At 47.2% G+C, this 21,727-nt stretch overlaps 1 protein-coding gene across 12 annotated transcripts in view; it reads left to right on the top strand.

Moving 5' to 3' along the window:
* Window positions 1–21,727, top strand: part of BIN1 (bridging integrator 1) — a 617,822-nt gene that overhangs the window by 373,226 nt on the left and 222,869 nt on the right. For 9 of the 12 annotated variants that reach the window (XM_078682096.1, XM_078682097.1, XM_078682098.1 and 6 more), the window contains exons 7-10: window positions 1,820–1,912; window positions 16,818–16,903; window positions 19,018–19,093; window positions 19,655–19,746. In XM_078682096.1, coding sequence (XP_078538222.1) covers window positions 1,820–1,912; window positions 16,818–16,903; window positions 19,018–19,093; window positions 19,655–19,746 — 347 coding nt within the window. The remainder of the gene's footprint in view (window positions 1–1,819; window positions 1,913–16,817; window positions 16,904–19,017; window positions 19,094–19,654; window positions 19,747–21,727) is intronic. The other 3 variants (XM_078682100.1, XM_078682106.1, XM_078682107.1) reach the window with 1 other exon arrangement.

Below are 21,727 nucleotides of genomic sequence, written 5' to 3'. Positions count from 1 at the left end.
CACATTTAATTTTTAGGTCTGAAAGTAACCATGACCTTTAGTAAAAAAAAAAAAAAAGAAAAAACCCACATAAATGCTAATATACATGTATACAATCGATTGGTATGTTGTAGTGTAATTCCAATTTTGCTTTCTCCCACTACAACATAGGACAGTGGATCTGTCCACTTCAGCAGTTGCTTCCCCTCTTTTGGTGGCCTTTAGTTTTCTCCAGTGTGTACATATGCCACACAGGTACACCGCTTCTGTACCAGGGACTAGTGAGAAAATGTGTCTCTTAAAAATACATACATCTTCCCTTTTTATTTCACATTTTGTTTTGCGAGGGCATGACCACTACAAACCCAGTGCCATTGGGCCTTTGCTGCTGCATGCAGTTCACCTCACTTTGTGCGGACACTGCTAGCAGTGCTGATTTTAAATGGGCCCCAAACCCACACCAAGACGGCCGTCTGCATATGCGCAAGCGTAGGCATCCATCCTGGGAAGAGTAGGCTTTTGCTGTTCTTTATGTAAAACAATTCCAAGCTATCTGCCCATGGGTGTGCGTACAATCAGACACACAGGCTACTATCATTTTTTGTTATACATTATAACAAGAATCCTTACACAGTGGTCACCCATGGATTACTTTTAGAATGCTTATTGTTACAATTTTGCATTTGTTTACTGTTTCAAGATACCTGACCCGTTGCTTTCTTAGAATGGTAAACTAATATGAAACGGTATTTCATTTGCTGCCCATACTGGGACTACTAGCATTGAGTGCTTTGGGATTCTCTGAGACATTGCGACCTGCGCCTTCGCCTGTGTGCTGAGGTGCTGCTGAGCAGTTTTTATGGGTATAGAAAGCGTGGGAGTGTGTGCTTCGGCTTCTATGTGGGATGCTTGTCAAGGGCCCATCCTCAATAATTCGCACACACGCACTGGCCAGACCTTTGCTTAGGATTGTTTGTGGGGATTGGTTTCTTGAAAAGAATACTAAGCAGCCCTGGTAAAGACGATAGAACCGCTGTCCAGGTGGTCAGGAAACCGCTTACACTTGCTGTTGCTTTACATTTGTGGGGAAAAAAAGTTTTGACCATGAGCTTCGAATTAAACGTACCACTTCAAGCACAATTTTCCTTGCCTCAGAAGTGATGTCATAGGCCCATAATATGGTTTTACAATTCGTAGAAAGCAGCCTGCCAAGTGTGTGTACAACCGAGGGGTATCTTATTTGGGGACCCAAGTTACTGACCACTTAAGAAGGCTGCCTGAAATGCCAGAAAAACAATGCAGCTGGAGTGACCAGATGACCATCCATATCGCCTCCTTGGTAGAGTTTCCACTATTTATTTGTCAGACCCAGAGAGTGCGATGCAAACCTTCCTAGCTGCCCCTAGACAGAGCTAGGCACAGGACTGCCTCACACGATACTCCTCGTGGAAAGCTGGGAGGGCGTGCTGGGTCCGTGAAAGAAGGCCACAGTTCAAGCGGAGTCCACTAACATAGTAGCCACCAGAAGGGGGAGTAACTGTGGGATCATTCCAATGAGCGTTCCTGTTATTACATTGTGTCTTCTATAGTATGTGACTAACCTTTCTTGTTTGTTGCTCTTCGCAGTGGGCCTGCTGTTGATTTGTGCCACCAGCTGCAGTGTGGCACCACCCACCTGGGGCATAACTACTAATTCCAATGAGCTGCTCCCAGGGGTCTTCTGCCTGCCTTTTTCTTGCCTTGCTGTTTTCACCCCGGAGTGTGAAGTGTTCCCTGTGAACGGGCTCTTACATATCTCTTTCTGTTTTTTGTCTTTGTGGTGCTGCAACTTTACCAACAGCCTGTTTCGCTGCTCGAAAAGGCGGCGCCCCAGTGGTGCCAGGGAAAAATACAGGCGCATCTTGTTGCTCAGACTAATCTGCTCCGAAATCAGGTGAATGCCAACCTTCCCTAACAACAACCCTAACCTAAACCTTAACACCTTGAACCCCTCTGAACCATGACACCTACCATAGACTCAACCCTAACCTCTAACCCTGCATGTGCTTTGGGCGCCTTTGTTGCTGTGATTTAGCATGCGACTTGTAACAGCATGTGACAGTATTTATTCTGGCAAGTAACTGAGTAACGCGATACTATGAATATTTGATACAAGTTAGTAGTATAACATATTAGTATTTGTCCTGGAAATGTTAATGACATTTTTGTCTACTGTGAACGATCTAGGTGTAAAAAAAAAACTCTGTAATCTTTTTATACTTTTTCTAACTTTTAGCATTGGTCCCCCAGAGCTGGAGGGCAGTGACTTCACTGCTAGAATACACTTTCGCATTTTTAGAACAATGTTGCTGGCTTTTTTTTTAATTAACCAGGCTTTTTATCCTGATAATTTATATTGTATTCTGCTAACGTTTTCTTGATGCCTGTCTGGATCATTTCCTTCTTTACTATGTTCCAATTGCTGCAGTCACATTTCATCTGTATAAAGGACATCAGTGGCTCGAATAGGGGTGGGCGATAAATTTAGCTCAGCTTGCGGATTTGGTGGGGTTGTGGCCACACAACAGAGTTCTGGTCAAGTTCCGTCAATCACCTCGTGGTGGAGTTTTTTCTCACACGCAGCTCGCCAACGGTAAGTTAGCAAGCCTGAGCAAGAATTGATATCCTCTGGTGCAATTTTCGGGCACTAGGAGGGCACCCTGCAAGATTTTCCCAAGGCGGACAGTCACGACTAGTCAAGGTGAGAAAGCTGCTTTTAGTAGAAAATCTACTTGAGTGGCAGCAAAGCTGCATCACCCTTTTGCGCATTGCGTGGTGCTGTTCCTGCTGATTTTGCAACACAGAAGAAGCTGTCAGCGTTAAAAATCAGCCCGAGCGGGGGGGGGGGTGTGGCCTGCAGCCAAGGGAGATGGCCGCACATTAGAAGAGCTGCTGTAGCAGATCGGCATAATACACCTACAATCCGGCATTATCCGATCCCACTAACGGGCCCACCAACCTGTGAAGCTGCGGTGAGATGGTCCTCGACATTTGCGTCCCGCAGCGATCTGTTGAAGGGTGTTCCCAGGCTGCTGAGTGAAGGCAAAAGGGTGCGAGTCAGGTTGCGAGGAAATGGCGCCCGCCGCTGTCAAGCTCCGCAGCTGAATTCCTGCGCCTGGTAAAGCTCCTAGGAATCTGCTGCAGGACGGCTGCTGTGTGCGGGGGTGCCAGCACATGAGGGTTACCGTCGGCGAAGGACGTGCTCAGCAGTAGGAGGGACCTGCGTCCTGGTGGCTGCTGCACTCCTGGCATCGGCAACCGCCGGGTGGCCTCAAGTGCCGTTGCGGGCTGGGGACTGAGCGGGCCTGAGGAGGGCCAGGAACGCTATAGTTAGATGCACGGTGGCCGGCCTTGGATATCAAAGCCAAGTGGGGATTAACTGCGGAGCCCGGGGGCGCCGCGGGAAAGGCTGCGACGTGGCAGCACACAGACGCGGGGAGGCCCGGGGGCCAGACCAGACAAGGCCTATTATCAGCGTCCCTGGAGAGCGTGAGGCACAGGCGCAGGACCTTGACTGAGGCCTAGACCTGAGTGAGAGCGGGGGCGACATTGTGGTGACCTGCAAAAATGGCGGCTCGGGCGGCTTGTGACAGAGAAGCTGCAGGGCCAGACAACCATAGTACTGCAGTGGAGACATTGGACGTGTAACGTGCAGTACAGTCTTTACCACATCAGGAGTCCCACCGTGGCTGGTAGGGCAGCAGTGGCCGAAGTGCGGTGGTGGCTGGAGCGTCCTGGAGAGAGCAGGGCCTGGACTGAGGCCTAAAACTGAGTGAGAGCGGCGACGAAATTGTGGAGACCTGTAAAATGGCGGCTTGTGACAGAGAAGCTGCAGGGCCAGAGAATCCTAGAACTGCGATGGGGACATTGGGCGTGTAACGTGCAGTACAGTCTTTACCTCATCACGAGTCCCACCGTGGCCGACAGGGCGGCAGTGGCCGCAGTGCGGTGGCGGCGGGAGAGAGCGGGGCCTGGAGGGTAGCCCCCTACTGCGACAGTCTTGTGGGTGCTGGCTCCTACGTAATCTGAAGCTTGGCACCCAGCGTGGTGGAATGTGCTGTCCCCCCTGCAGCAGACCTGGAGTCCCCCCCCGCACAACAGGATCAGATCTGCACCCGGGTCTGCGTAGCTGGCGCTGGCCTGGGAGTGTGACAAGTTCTAGAGGCATAGTTCTCCTCGAGAGCCGGGCAAACTGCGAGAAGTCCAGAGGTTTGGAGGTTGACGGGGTGGGGATCCGAGCCATCCAACAGACAACAAATTGAACCCCAAGGGGCCTGGTGACACACGGCTGTCTGCACCCTCGCATGCGTTGTGGATAGGCCTGGGGGCAAGGCACAGTGGGCCGGGTTGATTCCCGGTCCGGAACGCGGTGCAATGGGTCGTAACAGACTACCAGCGCAGGGCCAGACTAATCATATCGATAAATACACAGTCGGCATAGGGAAAGAAGAGGATCAACTAGGTGGGAGCCAGCACGGTGAAGCGAGAGACGAGGGGCCTGATTCATCGCTTAGGGACATTATGTTGGCCATACAGGAGATGCGGGGTGCCATCAAGGAGATGCGTGGCACAATGGAACCTAAACTAGACTCGGTAACGGAAGAAGTCAACTTGCTCTGCGCAGATTTTGGCAAGATGTCCGACAAGGTGGCAGAGGCAGAGAGCGGCATAGGTAGCCTACAGTCCAAAACAAAGAGGCTTGAAGAGCAGGTGGCCACTCTTAAGAAAAATCAAGCTGATATGGCCACCCGCCTAGAAGATCAGGGAGGCCGGGCGCGGCGCAACAATATCCGTAGTGTTGGGGTTCCGGAAGGCATGGAGGGACCGTCCGCAGACTACTTTGTGGAGGTTCTCATACTCCAGCATCTGAAGCCGAAACGCCTCTCTAACTTCTTCTCAGTGGAGAGAGCTCACCGGGCACTGAGCGGGAGGCCCAAGCCAGGGGCCCCTCCCCGCACCATCATTGCCCGGATCTTGAACTATAGAGATCGGGATGCTATCCTACAAGCCTCGAGGGTGTCCGGTGACCTGCATTTGGACAATGCCACGATTCGCTTCTTCCCAGATTTCACGCTCCGTGGCCAGCGCCAGCGCAGATCGTTCGAAGGGGTCAAAAGGGCCCTCAGAGATCAAGGACTAAAGTACACGATGCTGTTCCCGGCCAGACTTAGTCCTGGATGGCGAAAAGGTCTTCTTCTTCGACTCACCGGTGGAGGCTCACGACTGGATGGAGGGCTGGCGTACCGTGGGCCGCCAGAGTGGTTTGCGCCGTCCGACCCATAACTGAGCTGGTCCGGGGACCCAGAACAGTGGCACTCACCTACGAGAGTCCCAACAGTCCGAGCAGACATCACCCAAGTGACTATCTTAGTGGCGCTGCTGGGGTGTGTCTTGTTTATGGGAGGCGAGGGGGGGGTGCGTGTCTCGCAGGCCTTTGCCCGCCGGGAGTATTTAAGCGGGAGACTTAAGGACTGTGGACTCCTCCTAAACTATACGTTTTGACCTTGTATGTGGTTTGTTGGCGATAACGCATGGTCTCTGACAATTGTTTTTCGAGATGAGGGGAAGGAGGCTTTGGGGTTGGGGAGTTGGGCTCCGGGTAAAGGGATTTATCCATGGGGTGTGCATTCCGTTAGCCAAGTATGTCTTCTTCTGCGGTTGCAGGCTTATGTTCCCTCCTTCAGTTGGTATGGGGCTTTTAGGCCGACATGCACTCTGCATGTTTCTTAGGTGTGTGGTTGGGGACCCACTGTGCAGGGAGGGAGGCATGGGGTTGGGTGGGGGGGTAGGAGTTGGGGCGGTTGTGTATGTTTTGCTCATGACATCTTGAACTCAGATGTTTTGTTGGTGAATTGTAACAGCAAGCAGTGGCATACACCTGATCTGGGACGAGTTAAGCCTTTGTCTTTTGATGGGTGACCAGGCACGTATAAAGATTTGGTCGTGGAATGTTAATGGATTGGGCAATAAAATAAAGTGGACGTTGGTCCTGCAGCATGTGAAATGCCACGCCTCTGACGTAGTGCTCCTACAGGAGACGCACCTGCGGGGGAATACCTGCAGGGCTCTGGAACTGTTCGGTTATAAAATGGTGATCCATTCCGCGTTCACGTCTGGGTCCAGGGGGTGGGGATTCAAGTCCGTAATGCCCTCCCAATGCTATTATCGAGCACTTGGACGGAAGAATCGGGCTGTATGGCAGCCAAGTGAGAGGGGCGCACGGTAGTATTTAGCTCCTGTTACATCCCACCCGGTCTGCATGCCCTGACATATGCAAAGCTAGTGACCCATTTGGCGGACCTTCCCCGTGGCACTCTTGTTTTTGGGGGGGGACACTAATGCGGTCATGGATGCGGACTTAGATCGCTCTGGGAAGAGGCGGGGTAGCAGGGGAAAGCAGGTTTGTAGAGCTTTATTGAAGCTATGGGCCTCAGGGACATATGGCGCGAACATCACCCCTTACAAAGGCATTACTCCTTTTACTCAGCCAGGCACGGGTCCTTCTATAGGATAGACCATCTTTTCGCCCCGGGGATCAACTAGGCGACCTCACAGACTCCTGTATCATGGCCCCGGGAATTTCAGATCACTCACCAGTGGGGGTCACTCTTAGAGGGGCAATAACTGCCAGGGCGCCCTTTCCCAGAATAGACCCATGGCGTCTTAAGGACGGCTCCCTAACAGACAGGATTCGGGAAGGACTCCCAGGTAGTCCTGTGGGAAGCGTATAAAACAGTCTTACGGGGCCAGGTCCAAGCACTTATTGGCGCTCAAAAAAAGGAGGAGGCACTTATGGTCACGCAGTTGGAACGTGAAATTGAAGCCCTGGAACGGGACACTGGCAGACCCTCTCAGCGGAACAAAAACATGAACTTGCCCTCAAGCAAAAGGAGCTGCGCTCTTTGGCGGAGGGTGAGCCGCATGCCTACTCCCTCGCCACGCAGCATCGGGGATTGTGAGGAGTTCCTGCGGGACTTCGCCCTGCCAGTGTTGTCCCAAGAGCAAACTGACAGCTTAGAGGCTGAATTGTCGTGATTGGAACTGGGAGAGGCCCTCAATTCAGTTCAGGATGGGAAAGCCCAGGGACCCAATAGGCTCCTGGTGGAACTGTACAAGAGGCAAGCAAGCGTCGTGATTGACCCGCTGCGACGGATGCTCCTTGAGGCGCGCGAGATGGGTAGGCTCCCACCCGACCAGACGGAGGCCACGATTGTGGTCATACACAAGGCGGGCAAATCGCCGGACCAATGCTCGTCCTATCGCTCTACCTCGCTCCTCAACGTAGAGGCCAAGGTGTTGGCCAAAGCCTTAGCGACGAAAATGCTCTCGGTACTGCCAGACCTGATACACTTGGACCAGTCGGGGTTCATGCTCCACAGGAGTACGCAACATAATGTACGGCGGCTGTATGGCGTACTGTACATGACAGAGGACGTGGGCGACACCCAAACGGCCTTGATGGCGCTGAACGCCTCAATGGCCTTTGACAGCATTGAATGGCCGTACTTACTTATGGTGCTGCAGCGTCTGAGCTTTAGGCCGGTCTTCTGTAGCTGGGTGCGCCTGTTATATGAACAGCCAGTGGCAAGAGTGAGGGTCAACGGAGCGATGTCTTGAACGTTTCCCCAGCGTAGGGGTACCAGGCAGGGATGTCCCCTGTCCCCCCTCTTTTTTGCCTTGACCCTGGAGCCGTTGGCCCACTGGGTTCGAAGGGATCGATCTTTCTCGGGCCTAGCATTAACCGACGACTGGGAGGAGCGTATATCATCATACGCCGATGACATTGTCCTCTATATGGCCAGACCTTATCACTCGATGACGCGGGTGCTTCATTTGTTCGAACTCTTTGGTAGTTACTCCGGCTACACGATTTACTGGGCTAAGTCTCTGATTTACTCACTTTCAGGCTCCCCCCCCTCCCCCGCGCGGATCCCGAGGGTTGTCCAGCCACGTTAGCTACTGGGGGATTTAAGTATCTCAGGGTCTATGTCACCAGGGACAGAGCGGAGTTCTTCACGGAAAATCTTGAGCCGCACCTGGTGCGCTTCGCATCGGACGTTGCCCACTGGCGGTCATTACCTCTCTTTGATGGGGCGCGCTGCGCTCTTCAAGATGCTGGCATTGCCGCGCCTTCTCTACATCTTGCAAAACACACTGTACCCGGTCCTGGTGGAGTTTTTAAGCGCATAGCCCAAGCTCTGTGGACGCTTCTTTGGGACGGAGGGAGCCCGAGGATAGCATTGCGCAAGCTTATGAGGGGGGTGTACGACGGCATCCCAATTACAAGTCGTCAATGATTGGACGTATGTGACGAGATCGGAACCTGCTTACAGGGTAGATAGATATGTCATGCCTGGGGGCAACTGCAAGCCTCTTCTCTACTCACGAAAGCAATGCCGGGATCTGCCCTCGCACACAGGGGTGGTGATACAGTGTTGGAGGGAGGCCAATAAGTATCTGGGTTAGGCAGGTGCCATAACAGGCAGGACCCTGCTCTGGTTCGGGGACCAGTTGATGCAAGTTACACAACTAACGGGCTTCAAGGGCTGGAAATTGATCAGGATTTACTACCTGGGTGATGTCTGGAAGGGGAACACGCCTAGAACATTTGACTATCTAAAAAAAGAGTATCACATGGCAGACTCCCAACACTCCCATTACTTGCGCCTTACGCACGCCATACATACCCACATACCCTTCAATCCTGGAATACTCTTCCCATGGAGGACAGGCTCCTGCTGGACCCCATCTCAGAGAAACCCACGGCCACTATCTACCGAAAGCTTATAAGCAATATGCCAGACCACCTCGTATCCCTGAGGGAGAGATGGGAGGAGGACCTCGGAGGCCTAGAAGACGAAGATTGGCAGATGCCCTGCAGAGCCCCCGCGAAATCGCCATCCGGGTCAGGTTTCATCTGGTACAATTAAAAATCTTGCATCGGGTATTCTACCCTCGAACTCACCTGTTTTCCTGGGGCAGGAGCCTGTCTCCCCAGTGTACGAGAGGATGCCAGGGGGAGGGGACCTTTTTCCATATACTGTGGGACTGCCGCTACATAGTGCCCTATTGGACCAAAGTAGCACAGAACATGTCGACAGTGGTGGGATCATTGGTCCCGATGGAGCCCAAGTGGTTATTATTGATGATTAAGGGTCCCACAGACTAGTCCAGGTATGATGAAATCTGGTTGGCCATGGCGGCTGGGGTCGGTAAGAGAAATATAGCTCGCGCATGGGGGGCGCATGCGCCCCCTCAGTGGGATCAGTGGGTGCGTGACCTGGACTGGAGCCAAAGAGCGGAAGAAACAATCTGCGAGGGGTTGTGTGAAGAAATGGAGGAGGGTCTGGGGACCCTTGCGGAAGTATCGGGTCGGTTGGGGATGGGGTCGGACAAGAAGGATGATTGTCATTGACCTACCTTATTGCCCCGTACGCATATGAATGTATAATGTACTGTCATCCTATTGCTTGCCTATTGAACACTGCTATGAATTGTAAAAGTCACTGAGCAATGTTAAGAAAAAAAAGATTTTTCCCCCCCCAAAAAATCAGCCCGAGCAGCACAAAGTGCTGATTTCATCCCGTTTGCAGAATTCGGCGGAATCTCGTGGAGTTTTCATGTAATTCCATGGAATTCTATGGAGTGAAACTCCTTAAGTTCCACCCACCCTTAATCTTGAGGTGGAGGAAACTTGTGGGTGTTACGACATTCACATCACATCTGCAGAATGTTTCAGCAAATAATTAGCGTTCAAAGATGGTGAAGGATATTGGTCTGGTTCTTGGGAGGCCATTAAGGCAGAAAATAGAATGCCTGTAGAGCTTCTGCACATTATGAAACGAGCATGGCATTGGCAATCAGTTGTGCTACCTTAACATGCAAACACAACCAATTGGCATTGTCATTGCTTGCATTTAGTGGTCTTCAGTTCCTGTCAAGATCATGTTGTTATATCGTCCGCATTTCTCTTGCAGGTCTTCTAGTGACCAGTAGGTGGCACTGAAATACAGCAAATGGATGTTTAAACATGGCTTTGTTCAGTGCAGTTCGTCGGAGGAGGAGAAGTGTACCGAGTAGAGTGTACTCTGGCACAGCAATTGAGTACTCTCTCCGCCAAGCTCCAAAATCAGCCCCTAAATATCAGTAGTACCAGAAAGACAGTCCTTTGCTTCACAAATTCAGGAACATGGTTGATGCTCTGAATAGATCAAGGTATAACACCAACTGTCCTTGAGGAATACAGTCCTTTATTCTCTTGCAGGGGCACCAAGGGCGGTGTGGGAAGGCCACGGTTCTGTAATATGTCAACTGCTTTCCCTCTGCCCATTAATTATAGTGCAAGCGTCAATCTGGAATGTGCTGTGCTGACAGGGAAAATGCATAGCGTGCACCTGCAGCCTTCTTTCTCCGGCTCTGTAATTGACGTTCTGGTTGCAGAGGAGGCTAGGCTCACTTCACACAGTAACATTCACATGTGAGTGGGAAGATCTGCTCACCCATCCCCGGTTAGTGCTCCCATTCTGCCCCCACCCAACTGTGCGATAGTCATTTCGCTCCATGCACACTTGGAGCCCTCAGTGGGAATCAAATTCCCGTCTATAAATACATCAAACATCCTTTTTACCACCAGCCAAGGGTGGACTGACATTCCCTTAAATGACTCTCTGCCTGTGATTTTACTTCTCGTACAGATGGTAGATCTTGCGTAATGGGAGCCCGAAGGCCTTGCTTTTGTGCTGTTTGTGATCCAATATCAAAGGAGACTCACTCACAAACGCATACTATGCATGGAAGCTGAAAGAATCCTGTTGTGCCTTTGAGAGATGCATGTACGAACAGAAAGGTCTGATTTCTTTTTTTGTATGCTGAGAATATGATTGGATGGTCATTTCTTGAGGAGCAACCTACTTTGTATCTTGGTCTAGGGGTCTGACTGTCTATAACATATACCTTGCGTTCCCTGGGCTTTCAAGGTGTCTGTACGGTCGTATGTGCAGACTGGCACACAGCTGGCACAAGCTTGCATGAGCTTGCAGTTGTAGGGTCACCTATTGTCACAGTTCTCCTTCAAGCAGCCAGTTACACCAGATCCTGGTTGAAGCTGACCGGATATGCAGCCTGTAGTCAACCTCTCACAGTTTGATGCTCCTCTGAGGGAAAGTTATTATGGTGATGCAATGTTTTGGGTTTCCTTGATGATGTCCCATATATTGTCGAGCATAAAGAAGACTGGTGATTTTACCGGTTCTTTCCACATAGGCCTAAAAAATAAGCCAACACAAATGAGTTTACGTGGAATGTTTCAAGTGGGATATTCTGAGTAGGAATTTTGACTGTGAAAGTGCTGTCTTCTGTGAACCAGCATTAATGGAAATAATTGAGTTATTGGGATCTTTCTTGGCCTTGTACTTTTTATGGGCAAGGCGATAACCAACTGGTTTTGTGATATCAATGCTGCTTCAGGGATTCATTGCTAATACTCATAAACTAATTGTACATTAGCTTTAATGATTTTTCATAGACCTATTATAACCCAGTATTTATCACGTGACAGTAAAATTTTATTGTAATGCTGTGTCTCACTTGTTGATAGTTTAACAGAGCATCTCAGTTTCATCCTGTAAGCGGCAAGGCCAAATACTTACCAGGAGATGCTTTAGTGACTGCTATCCTCTGATGCTGAGATGAACACTGGTGATTACTTTGTGATTCCAGAAGGGAGGTCGTACTTACTTATGAGGTTTTACATAAAGGCCTCTAAATCAGAGTTCCTTGTTTTCTTGTGTGTGGCTTAGCACTGCTTGTTCTTTCTGTTATCTGTTTTTTCAAGGCAAGTTTGTACACATTGTTACATATACAAGATTTCCTGGTATGGGTTATCACTCATGTTTATTATCTTTTACGCATTTATTTAAACATTTCCTTCTGACACGACTATTGTATTGGCCATTAATGGTCTGTCGAACCTCTTTGCAAGAAAAAGGATTGAGCCGCACACATCCCGGTTGGTTAAAGCTTTTATTTCTAAGGTGGCATTTTCATTTTCTAATGCATTTCGGTCGCATCTCGACCTTCATCAGAGAGGAGCCACAGCAAACCGAGGCGAAAACAACCCACCCACACGACAATTGCCTTTATAATTTTCATTGTTCTGCCCCCTGGTGGGCGCCTCATTAGGCAAATTTGTTAGGCATGGGTTAGGAGGGTATTTTTTCTTACAATGCAAACCTATGTAATTTCTGCACTTTGGCCATGTTGGAAACATGTTAGGCTGCATGTATTTGTTTACACATATGTACGTATGTACGTATGCAAGAATTTTAGGGTGTCCCACCAGTCATAGATTCAGTGTTGTTTCCTCATTTTGTACCATTAGTTTCCATTCTGTCCAAGGATTTTGCTACATAGGAATTCGCCTCGCCTCGCCTCGCCTCGTCACTAACTTCAAAAGGAAATTAAAGGACCAGCAATTTAAAAAAAAATAAAAACCGAAATAAACTGTGCTGTTTGAAAACCAGACTCCTGGAAAAAGCTTGGACTTTAAATGAACGTTTAGTACTTTACCAGTATTATTGATATCTACAACATTCAGCAACACCTTCACCCATATCAACACCTCCATCAAATCTGCCACACTTGTAGATAACTGGAAGCATGCAGCATTCAACGCCCTCGTCAAAAATCCAACGGCCGACCCAAGTGGGTGAGCAACTTCAGTCTCATCTCTCTGCTCCCATGCACAGCTAAAGTGATGGAGAAGGCAACCAACTCACCAACCACCTTGAACACCATGACCTCCCAGATCACAGCCAGGATTTCAGAGCAACCACAGCACCAAATTGGCACTCATCGCGGCCACAGACGACACCTGCACTATACTGGACTGTTGAGAAATCGCAGTCTTGATCCTACTTGACCTCTCCGCAACCTTCAGTACGATATTCCACTACACCATTGTCAGAAGACTGCATGACATGGGCATCCAGGGACTGGCCTGTAACTGGATAGGCTCCTCCCTCACAGGAAGAACACAGCAAATCAGACTACTATCCTACACAATGGAATCCTAAATTCTTTATTGCTGAGTCTCTCGAGCTTCATCTTAGTCCCAACCTGTTCAACAACTTGATGACTTTACTAGCCAACATCATCAGATACCAAGGCATCACCATCATAATCCTACATGGATGACACCCAGCAGATCCTTTTTCTGGCCGACAAGACCACCACCTCCAGAGCCAACTACTCCAACTACATGGTGAATGTAGGAAAGTGGATGAGATCCAACTGCTTGAAACTCAAATCCAACAAAGTGCTGTTCATTGAGAACAAGAAATCTCTACGAGGCTCCACCTCGTAGCCATCCGAGCATGGACCTCCACCCACACCATCCGCCCACTCCAGAAACCTAGGAATCATCCTGGATGACAAGCTGAACATGACAGTGCAGGTCAACACAGTCAGTTCTTCCTGCTTCCACAGTCTTCACATGCTTGCAAGATATTCAAATGGCTACCCCTGAACACCAGGCACAGCATCACGCAAACCCTCATCACAATCAGACTAGATTATGGCAACGCACACTACGCTAGGCTGTCCAACTATCTCCTTTAACTCCAGATCATCCAGAATGTTGCAGAAAGACTTGTCCTCAACCTCCCATGGTGCACCCAGATCTCACCACATGTCAGAGAGCTCCACTGGCTCCTCATCCAGAAATTAAGCCAATTCAACCTACACGCTTACAAGACAGTGTACAAAATTGAACCAACATACCTGAACAGTTGCCTACACTTTCACCAACCCTCCAGACACCTATGCTCAGCCACACTCTCACTTGCACAGGCTCTCCACATCCACAAATACAGAACGGGGGGTTGAGCATTCTCCCACATCACACTCCAGATCTGAAACAACCTCCCTCGGCTCACTAGGGCTTCTTCCTCACTTCTTGAATTCCACAAGAAGCTTCAGACCTGGCTCTGTGAATATTTCTGCAGGTTCTGACGCCCAACATCCTTCACATTCCGTCAGCCTGCCTGCTCCAGAGCCTGAATTCCCTCACAGGTGATTAGTTGCGCTATACACATCTGCTTAACATTACATATTAGCACACAACTAATCTATCTATTCAAAAAGTAATAGAAGAGGCATACATAACTCAACTAAAACAGAAAAAAAGAATGATACTAGTTGTTGCCAAAAAGGATAAGAACCTATCAAACAAGCAGAGTGAATTGAGAAATACGAGGAGCAACAGCAAAGAAAGATGTAATTTTGGAACGTCTGTGTTACTTATTCAGAAAAGAATGCGGGTTCCAAATTATTTTACGGATACTAGTAGTGCTTCTTTGCTGCACCGTTGGAGGAGCAATTAAATACTTAACTTTGGTATGTAATGGCAGCCTATGGTCTTTCCATAAATCACAGGACGGAGCGAAACAAGGTAGCAACGCAAAGGCATTATTTCAGAAAACAAATGGCCGTCCGTGGATGCAGAATATACACAACAAGCTGCTAATTACACACTAGCGCGCTCTGGGCTCCCTTGTTTTACGTCAATGTCCGCGTACTTGGGTCTGGTGCTCGGCGCTCGCGGGAGCCATGTGGAATGGCACGCACCTGGCTCCAAAACGTTCCATTTGCTGACGCGCAGGCCGACCTTTCCATGGACTGCTCCTCTTTCCGGGGGAGCGCTGGGGAATCTTTGTTCAGAAAAAAATACTTTGAGCATTTTAGTAACTATGTGAGTAACACTAGGGCTGAACACTAAGTTTTATTCTTATGCGTCCTTTGCTGTTCTGCAAGAAAGCATTTCTCTCTGGTGCTAAAGTCAATACCTGGAGTAAACGAATTCCCTGATTTTCTGGGACCTGCTTTTAAGTCCTAGCCTAGTGCGCAACTTGAGGTCATCGTTTGCTCAAAGAACATTATAGCAGCAAGTTAAAGGGGCTGTTTATGTTTTCTGCTGAAATTGCTGTTGTGGTTTGGGTATAGTGAGGTATTTTCCAGATAAAGTAATAGGCATGGTAATTGGTTCAGGCATTGTATGTTTGTCTAGTTGGTGAGGATGCACTAACTATGTCTGAGTGCCTCAAGTGATTTTTGTTAATACCAAGAAACACAAACATAAAATAGTCCCAGTCTTCCAAAGAGTACCTATCGGGGCTATGGTTGCCAACTTTTGTAAAATGTAAGAAGCCCAACTGCTTGATGCACATGGCCGAGGCTGTAGAAACGCAGAAGAGGTCTTATGTCCAAAACTTAAAGCATTAGAAAGTCATTGGAGCATTACAAAAGTGTCACTCGTCATTTCTTTTCACGCCACAGAAAAATACACAATTGCCCTTGTGTGCCTGAATGTGTTCGGTGGCAATGAAGTGTAATCACCAGAAAATGTTATCCATGAAATGCACACCATTTTTAATCTGGAGTAGGAGAAAATGAAGTCATTACTGCAACATTGATTCTACACTGGGACTTGTGGTATGCTTGGCGTAGATAGGATAGCATACAGTGTGCCTTTTTAATCATTGCAATCTTAGCTGCCCTGCCAATACAAAAGTAAGAATCTGTGAACCTTTCTACTTAGTATGCTGTTGGTGAGAGGATTCTTAGAGGGGTAAAAATACACTTACCCCAGTACCCGAGCCAAAAGAAAAGTGGACCTAAAATATTGTGCTAACACACCCTATTTCTCCCTCATTTGAAACGATACGCAAGAAAGATCAGCTCTGTGTCACTGAAGTCTGCTTTCCAATTGATCCCACGTGTATGGGTGGGTGAATTTCAGACCTTATGGTTGAAATACACTTTCAATAGATTTCAAAGAAGTTGGGTGATACCAAGATGACACAAAGAATTTACACGTAAGATCACTTGGAATTTTCATATCAATTGAATTAAATGTGGTACCAGTATTTGAAATGATGCTGGTTCAAAGAACTTTGCACACGTTACGTTCCACAAGAGGCCATTAGCTTCACATTAGTAAGTCTGCGAATAGAAGGCGAAATCACTAGTTCATTCGTTGTTTGGCACTTGACCACTGGAAACAGTAACCATTTGTCAAATCAAGCAAATGAAAATATATATTGTTCAGTCCTTCTAACATTTAGTGACACATACCTGTGTGTCCAACATAGTTGTAAGCAGCCACATCCGCACTCTTGCTATAAAACAACCTAGAAAAAAACTTGCCACAAAGGGGGTTGTGAGGTGGCAAGTTTTTTTCCTAGGGTGTTTTATAACAAGAGTGCTCACAATTCAGCGGCACTGGATTGTGAGCAAACTAACAGTTAATTCAGTTCATTTTCTTTCACAAATCAGAACATTCACCTAGTCATCTGTTTACGAATAAACTGGACCTTGAGTCAGCTGTGGTCTTGTACTGCGTGGCCAGGCCTACACGTGTTTTGCATTGACTTAAGGATGACATTTAATTGTAGCTGAAGCTTTATATGGAGACTAAAGATGCAATAGACACTTTAACCTTGTTAAAATACACAGATTTGAAGCGGACAATATATACCTGCATAGTACAATGCTCTGTATAGACTGGTTCTTTTTGATGTGAATATTTCTTGTTGTAAAGCACTCCGATACCTTCGGGGCTTGCTAGCGCTGTATAAAACTCTCACAATAAATGAATACATCAATAAAATGTGAGTTAAGGAATGTGGCCACACACTTTCCGATGTACAGCTCTACAGGGTATCACAGATGAAGAGACTGTCTCAGCTTTAGAAAAGTATTCAAGTGTACAGATGACCAATATTTCTATCTCTGTTGTCAAGGCGGAGGAAGAGTTACTAAAAAGTCAAAAGGTCTTCGAGGAAATGAATACAGATCTGCAGGAGGAGCTGCCTTCACTGTGGAACAGGTCAGTGAAGCATGCACTAATAGCACTCTTATGTAACCTTTCCCTTCTACAGGTTCGATGAAATGAAATTGTTCCCATTTATGGCCCTATAGATGAGAGTTAATGTGCTGTATTGTAAGTTACCATACTCTGACTTGAGAACATTATATAGTTAAAAAGGTTCTATTCGGAACAGCGATTCTGTACTTTTTAATAAGCTTTTCAGTTTAGAAAATCAGTTGACAACTTAATCCTCATCTCAACCTCCCTCAGAGGTCCAACAGCAAGAGCCAGTGAGCCTCCCATCTCACCCCATTCTCATTTTATCAAGCAGAACACCTCACTTCCATCATACATGCAGAGCAATAGAAAGATCACCAACTCAAAGATGCACATTACCATAGCAACTCTTCTGACATCACAAGCCATAACCCAGGACCCCAACTCTGAGTCAATCTCAATGTCCATAATGTCTTGGAGCAGGAAAGGGTTGAAGCGGTCATGTGCATGTAGTACATACGCAGACACCATGTAGATTCAAAGCAGGAACCCTTGCCCCTCAAGCCATGTGTAAACCTCTCCCTAGCCTTAAGAGACCATAGGCGGCTTGCCCACTGTGTGGTGTCTGGTGCCTGTGTTTTTTTTTCAGTTCACCAAAATAGTCTGCTTTTGCAGCCAATAGCATAGGAATTATGACTCTCCAGGTGCACAGGGAGGTGCCTACCAGTGCGTGGATTACCTCTGTAGTATAGTTGCAAGAGGAAAGCGCACAACTCCCTAGCAGGGCTGAGAATGTCTTTCCAGTAGATTGTGAGATTCGAACATGACCACCACACAGGTGACATTGTCCTCAAAATACCTTAGCCCATCCAACAACAGTCATCACAGTTAGGGAACACTGTCTTGAGCCTTCTTGGTGTATTATACAATTGGAACATCACATTGTAGCTTGCTTCTCTGCCCTATACACTATGCATCACCCCAGGTATAGTAGCTCAAAGCCATTCCCAATCTTCTTAAGGGATCTCCTCCCTCTGCTCCCTCCCACTCTTTTATATATGACAATTTATAATCATCGGGAGCTGCGATCATTTAATTATAGATATATGAACTCATCCCTTTAGGGAATCTGTAGAGAGTGAAGAGCTTCTGAATCTCGAAAATCTGTGGTAGAAGCCCGTTGATTCTGAGCTCATTGACAAAGCTGAAAATGTCCGTCACTCTTCCTCTCCCAGGCCACATTCCTGTTAACGTTCTGAGAAGGAATTAATTTTCAGTTTTTTGAACAGGTCTTGCAGCATTACAGTCGCTCCTCCGCCATGCTGTGAACTGTTCATCACTAGGCAGTGGATTAAACGGAGTGGGGAATGTAGTAAGGCTCCCAGTTTTCGATATCATGTCTCATACTTCCATTGTAGGTCTAAAAACGTTGAAGACTTGGGATGCCTCTGGACGAGCTCACCTAGGCAGCCACAGCACTTCCCTTAGGTGTCTTTGCAGTATTCTCCACTCCATATATGCCCTCTGTTTTCCCGAGTGGACACTCAAAAGAAACCCTTAATTGTGCTCACCTGTTAATATTTCTCTATGTCCTGGAGGCCCAATCTCCCCGACCCTCTTCTACTCTGGAGGACCTTCCTTTCTATTCATGGTTGGATATCCTTATGTTTGTGCAAGGGAGGATAATTTCCTGATGACCATGGTTTGACAAGTTTCTAAATGTTCTTGCAGTGCAGTCCTTGAAATCAGTTCTTGATTGGTTGTTTGATAGATGTACATACCATTCTTTTTCGAATTATATTAAATATGCTACTGTGTAGCGGATTGCAAGAGAGTTAATCAGGAGAGTCAATCAGCAAGTGATGCATGTTGAGGGATGCCGATGGGAGCAGGCTAGCTTTTAGGAGAGCTGCATAACTCCTTACGGCCAACATTCTTTCTATTGTTCACCAGTGTACATTTTTTCCAGAATCTTATGTTACCTGAAATACCTTCTTATGCTTCCATCCTGTGGCAGGGAATTCTGACCACTAATAAGTCTACTTACTCATTACGTGAATATAACCTTGCCAACGTTCCCTGCCTAGGCCTATTATTCTTTATGATTCTGAATGTTTTTTTAATTTCTTTAACAGTCGTGTTGGTTTCTACGTCAACACATTCCAGAGTATTGCCGGTCTAGAAGAGAACTTCCACAAAGAAATGAGCAAGGTAGGATGTGTAAAACAAACTGTTTTATCACAAGTTTATTAGCTACATTGATTCATCACTTGAGTCCCATATTGTTAGTGTTATCATGGCCTTATTCCCAGAGTGCTCCCCTGCAAGCCTGTCTTTGTGTAGTCCTGTGGCTGAAAACGACCTTCCTCTTATAGAAGAGTACCTTTGTAGCTGTGGGAAGAATGATGACCTCCACCCAGATGAAAACCTTTTGTAACCTTGGTTGTATTTTGTGTAGTACTTGAGATGGAGCAACCTTCATCCCAGTAAGAGTTTATCTATAGCCAAGACTGTGTCCTTGTGTCGCAGTTGGGACAAGGATGGTTTCTATTCCAGAAGGAGTGCCTTTGTAGCCATGCTTGTGTCTTTGTGTTGTACTGGGAAGTTAGTTTTCTTTTGAGTTCATCTGTGGTTTCTCCTGAAGCATGAGTTGTCTCTTTGTGAAGACGTAATACTCGAATGTTTTATTGCAGTCACTTGTCCATAAGTCTGCATGTAGGAGCTTGTCCTGGCCACTACATTTCTCATGCTTCCCACCTTTGTTTTCTACAGTTGAATCAGAACCTTAATGACGTTATGGTGGTCCTGGAAAAAGAGCAAGGATCAATTGTTACCAATACTTCCCCAGTGAAGGCACAACCCAGGTGAGTAGCGGCGGTGTCACACTAGGAAAGAGCAGTGCATGTCATCTTTACCCTTCCCTATGTCTCCTCTAAACACGTCCCTTTTCACAGACTACCACCATCATTCTTCCGTCTGAATCATTAACGTAGCACTGCCTCCTAACAACCGCCTTCTTTTGGTTTTGTTCGTAGGCTGCCCACCAGTGCTGCTTTTGCTCTTACCACCAGTGCCCCTTCACATAGTCATTACTGTTGGAGAGATCTATGCATGTTCAAATGGAGGCTCATGTTGTTCTGATCAAAAGGTGGTGGCCCTGATGTAATTGTAGTGAGACCCCTCCCACAAAAAATTATTTGAGTCACTATCAACCCTGGGCATAACTAGTTTTTTTTTTTTAATCCAGACTTCTGATTGGTGTGTATTCCTTGATGGTGATAATGGGGCTACTTTCGGAGACCAAAGAGATGCTTTGCAAACCAACCATCAAAGAATTTGTCCATAGCTCATAATTTATGAAGAACGCTTGGCTTAATTACTGTATCTCTAATCAGGAGGCCTTAAGTTTGGTCTACTGTATCCCTAATCAGGAGCCTTTAAGTTTGGTCTCAACTCCCCTCCACCGGGCCAAAACATATTTATTAAGGAGAGGGGGTGTGCAGCCTACTGTCCGAACCTTAATTGGCCCCAGGGACCCCATTCCCCAGTTCCAAAAAAAGGGGGAGGGGGGCTAACAAGGCTCAGGGATGGGGGCGTCACACTCCCTCCCCTTCAGTAATATGCTTGGCCTCAGGTGATGTATCCCGGGGCCCAAAATGGCCCTTAGTCACGCCTCAACACTCCATGTATACCTAAAAACATGACAATCACCATTTTTTTAGCTGTGATTGTGTGGGAGTTCCACAGGATCATGGCAAAAAACGCTGATCATTATTTTTTTACTTATATTTTTGGCCTGGGCGGCCCTGTGGGTCCCCCCACAGAGCATAGGTGGTAGGGTATCTTTACCCTACCACTTATATTATTCATTTTTTATACGTCAGGACAGCGGACTAAGTCCCCGAGTCCTAAAATGGCTGCCAGCAACATTTTTCTCATGTTGCTGGCAGCCAAACCGAGCGCTTGCTCCCGCTGGGGTCTAACACCAGTAGGAGCGAATTGACCCAACGGGAAAAAAGCTCCCTGAGCCAATCGGAATGCTCTATTTTTAAAATAGCACTCTTGCGGACCCAACTGTCCAGATATGCAAATATTTTTTAACCTTCATTTCTCAAAAACTACTGAATGGATGTACACCAAATCACAAAAAGCACCATCTGCAGACCAACATCTATCTTCCTTCCAAATTTGGTGTAATTCCATCCATCATTTTTTGCAGCAGTGCTTCTTACAAAAGTCAATGGATATTGTATCTGAACCTTTTTCCATGGCCCCCGCTTGGCGGATCATCCCAAGATTTTCCCTGTACAATCTAGAGCACCTTTTTAACAAAGTTTCATGAAGATTCATCAAGCGGTGTCAAAGTTGTAAGTTGTGTTTTCCAAAAAACGCATTTCCCGTGGTAACACTGACCTAACTATAACTGCCCAGTGGCAACTGCCACTGGGTAATATAACTAGTAATTTTGTATATTCCTTGCTTATACTGTAAACTTGACTAGTGCAGCCCTCGATGATGATTTCCAGTATCCATGTGCTAGGCATTTCTCTTGTTTGTGCTCAGCAAGGCAAAAAGTGGGCAATGAAATCCCTGAGGCCCAAAGTATCTTGTCACTAGTCTGAAAATAACTGGTGAGTCAATTCCAAAAACAGAGACCATGTTTACCCTGGCTGTGTGGCGAAACAATTGGCATAACACTTCTCTCAAAACAAACATCTTTCTCAAATAAACAAAGTAGTCGTTTACTGAGTGTCACTTGGTACTGCTGAAGACGTGTAATTGTTTTGTTTTCAGCAGTGAAGGCCTCCAATTATTGACGGGCCTGAAGTTGTAAAATATCTGCGC

Source organism: Lissotriton helveticus, chromosome 3_1 (genome assembly GCF_964261635.1).
Source record: "Lissotriton helveticus chromosome 3_1, aLisHel1.1, whole genome shotgun sequence".
Lineage (NCBI taxonomy): Eukaryota > Metazoa > Chordata > Amphibia > Caudata > Salamandridae > Lissotriton > Lissotriton helveticus.
Note: the sequence above shows the minus strand (reverse complement) of the source record. Positions and strands in the feature narration are given on the sequence as shown.